Genomic DNA, 9,214 nt, shown 5'->3' on the forward strand with positions numbered 1-9,214 from the left:
GGTGGCAGACCTGTAAAACTGTCTGCCAAAGGATGTTTAGATGCAAGAAATGAACATCTTTCAAAGACAGATTGGAAAAGGACTTTTACAGAACAGATAAACTGCACCAGGGTCAAGAAAGTCCTTGGCTTGAAATTAATTGGAGGCAAGGATGGTAGTATTATATCGTACAGGCTGACCTTGTTCTTGCTTCTCTAGTTAGGGTCACTCTATGGATAACTGGTCCAAAGAGGTTTGGTTGTTATTATGTTTCCATCTCTCACCCCTTAAATTACTGCTTTTTAATAAGTGCCCTTCCAAAACTTTATCTACTTCTGCCTGTCCTGCAAAACTTGCCATGAACTGAACTGGCTCATAATCGCTTGCTGGAAGATGATTTTCTTTGACCATCAGTAAGACTTTCATTGCTCCCTAAAAGAGACTGTCACCTTTTTGGTGACAATCCTTTGCCAAAGGATGTTGTAGATGCAAGAAATGTACGTCTTTCAAAGACAGATTGGAAAAGTACTTGATTCATTGAATACATGGTAAAGAAATCCACCTGCTATTTTATATAGGAATATATATATTTGACATTTATTTCTCTGTCTGAATTTGGAAAAATAAAGTTTCCTACCACCCTCCRCATAAGAATCATCTGTATGATAAGACATATTTTGCTGGTTCTACATCCAGCCATCTTGATTTTCCCCTTTGCTCCCTAACAAAAAACTTGTAGTGCCTCAAGCAAAAGGAAAAAATATGATAGTTTCTACAAAAAAAGTGGTATTAATATTCTGCTTTAGATTGAAATGAAGGGTAAAAATAATCTTATTGTAATTATGAAAAAAGCAATTATGAAAGAAATGATTRGCAACTTCAAAAAATGTAATGACTATTTTAATTCATTACCTCTTTTATATGCTGCATTATGTTGTATAAGAATAACACGGAATAATATCATACCATCACATGCCGCTAGCCAACCTATTGTAGGCCCTAATGCACTGCACACTCCGTGTCACTGAGACAGGCAAGAACAGCCCAGATCCAGAATAGCTGCAACATCCAGAACATCCAGAACATCCACCAGTAACTCTAACACTGGAAAGCACAGGGAACTGCTCTAACCGGGTATTTTTTCCAGGATATCCTGCCAATAATACACATTCTATTATAAAAGTACAATTTCCAGGATGATGTTTGTGGGAACATATTGTCAGAGATGCCACCAGAGCAGCTGAATTTCCTATACCTCAAAATTTTCTGGCAAGCAGGATAAATTAGTTAAGTCAGAGTGCCAAGCTAGAGCAGCTTTATTTTTTTTCCAGGATTTGAACTTCAGGATACAAGAAAAAAATTCATACAGTAGTTTCGTGTCACTTTTTTTATTAGAGGAACATAATTAAGAATATATAAAGGCATTTTACCTGTCACTGTAAATGTATTTATTAGACAAGTTCTCTATTTGTCTAATAAATTATCTTGTCTTAGATTTTATGAAGGGTGTATAATTAAGTTCAGAGAGATAGGAAKCCTAAATCCCAAATATGCTGGAATACACTGTAAGTATTGTGAAAAAAAAAAAAAAGTATTTCTTTCAGATTATCTTAAATAACATCTTATAGAAGCCAACTTATTAGAAACCTTTCTTGACAAAAATAGACACATTTATGTAGCCCTACAATAGCTCCACATTTTTATAATGAAAGAATATTACACTGAGAAAATAAACATTTATAGGCAATATGTAGGTCATCCAAAGATGTATACCAATAAAACCCTTCTACTGCAGCATAGACTTCCATATTCAAAAGAAATTCTATTTTATAGACCAGTAATGTGAACAGTCTTAATTTTATTCTCTCTCCAATTATAATGCTCGTTTGGTACTAAAATTCCAAGTAAAGGTATTTTTTGGAAAAAAAAATACTACTCTTAGTAAACTTATGCAAATAAAAAGTGGTGATRTGAAGACGCACAGAGAAGGGACCAACATAATTTACCTCAGTAGTGGCTAGACTGCTAAGCAAGATTGCTGTATGTGTACCATATACTCCATTTGTGATGAGATTTTCAAGCTAAGGACATGGCCGTATTCGAGTAAGCTTCTCATTTTTAACAGATGAGAAACTGCAAGCAGCTAAAATGATAACTTCCGTAGTTGCTTAGATTAGGAGCAGTTTGTGTGACCTAGTTATGAAATGGATTATCTAGCTAGTTATGCTAGCTAGTATTAGCTAACATCTGAATGTTTGGTGTATGGCCTAGACCACTTTAACTCATGGGACTACCGGAAAATTAAACAAGATCACACAGAGGCTCCCATGTAAGAGCATTATCTATTTAAAACACAACAGAGACAATCATGAAGACACCCCTTGAAAAAAAATTGTTAATGGGGGAACGAAGGATGCAAAACACAAGCAAAGGTTATAAAGGATGTGGTTTCAAAACTGTCTAATACAATCACCCTGCCTGACCCAGATGATCCTCCCTCCCCCAGCCCCACTGCTGCCGGTGCTGCCCTCCGGCTCTGCCTGCCCTCAGCCTCCCCGGGCCGCTTGCTGACCAGGGCAGCCCACCAAGGGGCAGACACAACCTGCCGCTGGCTCAGTGAGCACCGTGTCTCTGAGGGCCTAGCGAAGCAGCTGGGCGTGGTCACAAGCAGTGGTTTCATGGTCCTTAAGAGAGACTGCACTACTGCACCATTCAAAATTCTGTGAGTGTGACAGAATTTCTAACAATTTTTTTAAGACACATACTACAAATTTCACACAATCACAGAATGGTTGAGGTTGGAAGGGACCTTTAGAGATCTAGTCCAATCCCCCTGCTCCAGCAGGAACATCTAGAGCACGTGGTATAGGCTCCCATCCAGGTGGGTTTGGAAGATCTCCAGAGAAGGAGCCTCCACAGCCTCTCTGGGCAGCCTGTTCCAAGGTTCCGAATTTCCTACCTATGGCTCTCAAGGCATCTATAGTTGAACCCCACTCTGAAAATCATGTGTTTTAACAGAACAGATAAGGCAGGAAGTGCAGTCATTTAGACAATATCTTGGTGCATGGTATAAATATGACATCTATGTCAGAAGAATCAGAGATAAAGGTTTTACACATGTAAAAGATCATATGAAACAAGTACAAACAGAAACCTTGCTCCAATTTGTTGTATTTAAAAAGTTATTTTAACACTTCAAATCTAAGCTTTATAATTTCTGAAAGAAATATTTCACAAAATAACCCCAATTAAAAATTCTCTAGCCAGGAACTGATGTATCAAGTGAAATTTTCAACCTCTGCATCCATCTCATCAACATTTTCAGGCAGGAAAAATACATTTTTTATACTAATTGTAGTATCTTTGAACTTCAAAAGTATCTTTTGAGAAACTGCTGACTCGTCCAAATGACAAAAACACACCCAATAAAGATTAGTGAAGGATTATTCAAACAAACACCAATGGTATTTACTTTATAATTTAAAGTAAATTTAAAGTAAATGCTATTTACTTCATAGTTTAGAATACACAATAAAGAAAAACAGGGAATTTATATGTTTTCTGAATAAATAGCACTCTAATACTCAATAACCACATATCAGGAGAGACTGGTATCTTTCTGAGCATAGACAAAAATATGCTGGGCAGATTAATTTCAAGAACTATTATTATTTAATATCAACTGTAAAGACCTGTTGCTCTTAATAGTTGAAAGGGTTCAAAAAGAGTTCCTATCAAATGATATGGAAGATTTCATTGAAGGAAGCATATGCAAAGTACATGGCACACTATTCTCAGAGCAGGGTATGTGTATAAGCACAACCTAATCTAAATCTTTTTTGGTATTAAAATATTGGCTCACRTATTAGAATGCTTAAAATAGAATCTGGAAGGTGTATTAACACATTAAACAAAAACTACCCTACCCTGCCTTTGGTGCTTTGTTGCCAAGAGATTAGACTTCATTTGACTTCTGATGCTGCTAACACTTCATTCAAAAATGAGGAAACAAAAGTTTAAAATGTATTGTGGGTACTTAGTAATTTGTTTACCTTAGTATGAGCACTAGTGTCTGTCAAAAACAGATTTAAAATCTGTTGTCTTTGGGGGCAAAGTCAAAATTCCCCTTTACTTCAACAAAAGCAGCTTTGGGAAGGAGGTCACTAATACTATATGACAACTTAAACTAACTTCACAGTTTTTCTCCAAGCAGATAATGAYGCTGCTAGCGGGGCAAATAGCAGCATGTTTATTTCTGTAACATGCCATCTACTTGCCTGAAAAAAAAGCAGGTTGCAACATGACCGTCACAAAAAGCGAGTCGGAATATTTTGAAACAGTTGCATTCTGCGCAGTGAAAGTACGAGCAGAAAGGAAGCATTCTTAGCCCTTAGACCGAGTCTATTAAAAGAATGCTAAATAGAACAGAGCATGCAGATCATCTGGAGAATTCGGGACTTAAAGTGATTAATTAGACCTTATTTTGTCTCGAGCAGATTTACTAAGCTTTTTTTCCTTCAGCTTAGCCCCATTGTTTGTAATTACCCAAATCACACCTCCATTGGGCAGCCCCGGTCGCTTCATGCATGAACAGCAATCTGATTGAGCACTCTTGTTAGCATTGCATTCGTCATTGTAATTAGCCATAATCATAGCCTTCCTGGGTGCATGAGAATGTGCCGGCGACCGATTCACAACCCCAGCCTATTTGAATATGAATCTTCTCAGTAAGTAGCAATAAAATAGTGGGAAGAAAGCGTTTCTCTAGGGAATTTTGTAAAGCATCTCTGTCTCTACTTCCCTCTCTTTCCCCCCTCCCCACCTTAAAAATGTTCCCTTTTTAGTATCTGAATTCTGTTTGCTAAAACAAGGCTTGCTTAATGAAGACAATGGCTTATTATTTCTTTAAGTGGCACAGCAGGACCCAAGTATTAGAGGCCCGGTTCTTTCAGCCTCTGCCAAGGACACGCGGAACAAAAGGCGCAGGCAGTTATGCGAGGAGGCGAATAGAGCGCTCCTCAGGCTCCCGCTTGTGAACGCCATCCTCGGAGCGACACCCAGGTCCCGACTATTCAAAGACAGGCTCCTTTTCTCCCTGTGCCCGTAAATGACTCACACGTCGCGAGAGAAAAAAAAAATAAATAAATAAAAATAAAAAATAAATAAATAAAAAAGCCGGGGCAGCCAGAGAGGCTGTGGCGGGTTGGGGGAGGGGCCCGCAGGCCGCCACAACCGCATTCGTAGTGAGCCACCTAACGGCCGCGCAACGGTCGCTGCCGCCCGCCTGCCCGCGGCGCAAAGCTGCGGCGCCGGGGGCGCCCAAAGCGCCTCTGCGCCTAGGCGGGGGATTAGAGGGCAAAACGCGCATTCTGACGCCCTCTGCCCCGGCACTACCTTCCAGCTATTATTATTATTATTATTATTATTATTATTATTATTATTATTATTATTATTATTATTATTATTATTATTATTATTATTATTAAATATGTTTAGCGATATTTCGTGTAAGGATAAGCCCCAGAGGCAAAGTAATTTTCAAATAGAAAAGATAATTATTTAAATCGCTGCGTACCTATGGGCTGCAATGAAAATATGCCTTGTATAATCCTAAAAATACAAATTGATTTTCATTTATTGAGAAAGGAATGTGTAAATATAGCCTGGCATACCTTGATGTATGGTTTCACAGTCACAGTTTTGTTAACACATTTAGTTTTGGAAGTATATTACATTCCTTCAATACAATATGTTAATTTAGGTCCTGCTACAATTTATTGTTTCTAGACGACCCCCCTGCCAAAAATAGCATAGTTACACAAAGAAGAGTTTGATTCAGCTGCATTTATATTAATAAACTATAGCTTAATTCAAACTTTAAGAAGGGAGAGTTTGTTTAGATAAGGATTCAACAAACTCCACAGTATTAAGCTTAATTTCAAAGGAAGAAAAAAAAAAAGATATAAAAGGTTTTTATATAGATGGATTTCTACAAGCAGCAGAAATGGAAGTTCCAATTATTTCACACTTTGAGTCTGGATTGTGGTGATTAATTGTATTTAACATAACTCCTTCCTTCCACCATAAAATAATAAATGCATACATGAAAAACACATGGAAAGCACAAGACATATTGCAACTAATAAATACAAAATGCCAATTCCCTTGACCAATCTGAACTGATAGTTACTTGACACTATTTACCTGTATTAATTTCAAATACAATTGTTCACGTATCATCTTTTTCATCTAGCTTTAAAATAAAAATAAATGAGCTTAATAAATTCAAAACATTTATTTTTGATTTGTCACTGCTTGTTCATTTTCTGTGCACTTTATATTATGTGTGCTTTGTCCTGTATCACAGGAAATACTGATTTGTAGATGAAGTGAATTTTCAGATGTTCTGGGACCCTTTTATTCAAATGGTAGACAACTAAAGTGTGGCTGAAAAGACTAGGAATTTCATCATCTATAAAAGTATAAGTGACTAGGAAAAGGATTTCTTTAGTCAGCTGAGAAATACCAATTTCATTTTCTTAAAAGTATGTTTATTAGAAGCCTGTCTGCTAGATAACTTCTAAATGAGATATTAAATAATTTCTTAGATTGATCTCCACAACTGTAAGCAATTTTGCTAAGCTGGGGCGGAGGGTGAGGGGACTCACTCCTACTATATTTCAGGAGACAGCTAATTTGAGTGTTGAGTTATGCTTCCCAGGAAACTGCTAGTAAAATCTATGGTCAGATCACACTGCAGAAATTGCAGCATGGAAGGGATGCAAATCAAATCATGCTAAATGCTGCCGTGCCGTACTAGAAAATAGTTCCATAGCAACTATTTCCCTGTCAACCATTATAGTCTATGCTGAAGAATCTTTCCTAGATGCTAAGAAAAACAGTGTGGTTCTAATTAGAATAGCAAATACCTCCTAAGTAACAGTGTTCAGCACCCTGCCACATAAAGACACCTAGTAGCACTTACGTTTATCTCCTCACAGTCTTTCCTGTTACCTTAGTAATAAAAGAGGAATCACGGAAGTAGACGGGACATACAAAGACTTGTGACAGCCTGGTGCGGTTGCTCTCCTGTTTCATCACTTTGGGTACATCTCCAGTGCTGCAACCACTGTATTAGATTACTGCATCCTGAACTCATCATTAGAGAGCTAAAAAGACGAAAGGATCCTCTGCCGTTCAGTGAACAATCCCCTGATCTTAATAGACAGCCCTCCTAACACTGGAGCCTTTCATAGAAGAGTTACTACTTTCTTTTGCATGAAGTTCTGTGACTCAGTCAAAGGAGACCAAAATTTTTGTGACATCACCATACCATGGCCTTTTCAGTAATTTCTGATAAGGGACTTTTCGGAGATGTGAAGGTGGAGGGTAGGCTTGGCTGCAGTGATCATGAGTTGGTGGAGTTCAGGATCCAATAAGGAGGAAGTAGGGCTGTAAGTAGCCTTGCAACCATGGACTACATGTCCTGTAAGTAGCCTTGCAACCATAGAGGGCCAACTGGGGATTCCTCAGAGACCTACTTGGAAGAATCCCATGGGCTAGGGCCCTAGAAGAAAGGGGGGCCCAAGAGAGCTGGGTAGTATTCAAGTAGCACTTCCTCCAAGCTCAGGATCGGTGTATTCCTATGAGTAGGAAGGCAAGCAAGGAGGCAGGAGGCCTGCGTGGATGAGCAAGGAGCTTCTGGCAAAACTGAAACAGAAGAAGGCAGCATACAGCATGTGGAAGAAAGGACAGGCCCCTTGGGAGGAATACRGGAACAGTGTCATGGAATGCAGGGATGCAACAGAGAAGGCTAAGGTGCATTTGGAATTAAATCTGGCAAAAGATGTTAAAAATAACAAGAAGAACTTCTTCAACTATATCAATGGGAAAAGGAAGATTAGGGAGAACGTGGGTCCACTGGTGAACAAGGTGGATGCCTTGGTTACAAAAGACAGAAAAAGCAGAGTTGCTGAATGCCTTCTTACTTCAGTGTTCGCCAAGGGCAGCCCTCTGGAATTCCAGACTCTAGGGACAAGAGAAGAAGCCTGGAGAGAAGATGACTTGCCCTGGGTACAGGAAGAGTGGTCAGAGAGCACTTAGGGAAACTCGACACCCACAAATCCATGGGCCCTGATGGGATGTACCCCAGAGTGTTGCGTAAACTGGCGGATGTCATAGCCAAGCCTCTCATCATCATCTTCAAAAGGTCCTGGAGAATAGGGGAGGTGCTGGAGGACTGGAWGAAAGCCAATATCACTCTGGTCTTCAAAAAGAGTAAGAAAGAGGACGTGGGCAACTACAGGCCAGTCAGCCTCACCTCCATCCCTAGAAAAGTGATGGAACAGCTCATCCTGGCTGCTGTCTCCAAGTTTGTGGAGGACAAGAAGGTGCTCAGGAATAGTCAGCATGGATTCACCAAGGGGAAATCATGCTTGACTAACCTGATAGCCTTCTGTGATGGAGTRACTGGCTGCATAGACAAAGGGAGAAGAGTGGTGGATGTCATCTATCTGGACTTCAGCAAGGCTTTTGACATTATCGCTCACAGTAACCTCCTGGGCAAGCTCCAGAGGTGTGGGATAGATGAGTGGACAGGGAGGTTGATTGAGAACTGGCGGCATGGCAGAGCTCAGAGAGTGGTGATCAGCGTCACTGACTCCAGTTGGAGGCCCATAGTTAGCGGTGTCCCCCAGGGGTCAGTCCTCGGTCCGGTCCTGTTCAACTTATTCATCCACAACCTGGATGAAGGGATGGAGTGTCCACTCAGCAAGTTTGCTGATGATACTAAACTGGGAGGAGTAGCTGATACCCCAAAGGGCTGTGCTGCCATTTAGAGGRACCTGRACAGAATGGACAACTGGGCAGTGAGAAATMTCATGACGTTTCTCAACAAGGGCAAGTGCAGGGTCCTGCACTTGGGGAGGAATAACCCCAGACACCAGTACAGGCTGGGGACTGACCTTCTGGAGAGCAGCCCTGCAGAGAGGGACCTGGGTGTCGTGGTGGATGACAAGATGACCATGAGGCAGCAGTGTGCCCTGGTGCCTGGTGGCCAAGAAGGCCAACGGGATCCTGGGGTGCATTAAGAAGAGCGTCTCCAGCAGGTYGAGGGAGGDGRYYGTCCCCCTATACACAGCCCTGGTGAGGCCACATCTGGAGACTGTGTCCAGTTCTGGGCTCCCCAGTACAAGAGGGATGTGGAGCTGCTGGAGAGAGTCCAGCGCAGGGCTAC

At 40.5% G+C, this 9,214-nt stretch overlaps 1 protein-coding gene across 1 annotated transcript in view; it reads right to left on the reverse strand.

Moving 5' to 3' along the window:
• Positions 1–4,969: 4,969 nt before the first annotated feature.
• The window catches only part of LOC112951948 (parkin coregulated gene protein-like), a 66,261-nt gene continuing 62,016 nt past the window's right edge, over positions 4,970–9,214 (reverse strand). Inside the window, exons 4-5 of the mRNA XM_026044721.1 lie at positions 5,213–5,315; positions 4,970–5,047 (exon numbers count right to left, since the gene is read on the reverse strand). Of these exons, the coding sequence (XP_025900506.1) occupies positions 4,970–5,047; positions 5,213–5,315 (181 nt within the window). The remainder of the gene's footprint in view (positions 5,048–5,212; positions 5,316–9,214) is intronic.

Source organism: Nothoprocta perdicaria, unplaced genomic scaffold (assembly GCF_003342845.1).
Source record: "Nothoprocta perdicaria isolate Ctin4 unplaced genomic scaffold, notPer1 scaffold_38, whole genome shotgun sequence".
Classification (NCBI taxonomy): Eukaryota; Metazoa; Chordata; class Aves; order Tinamiformes; family Tinamidae; genus Nothoprocta; species Nothoprocta perdicaria.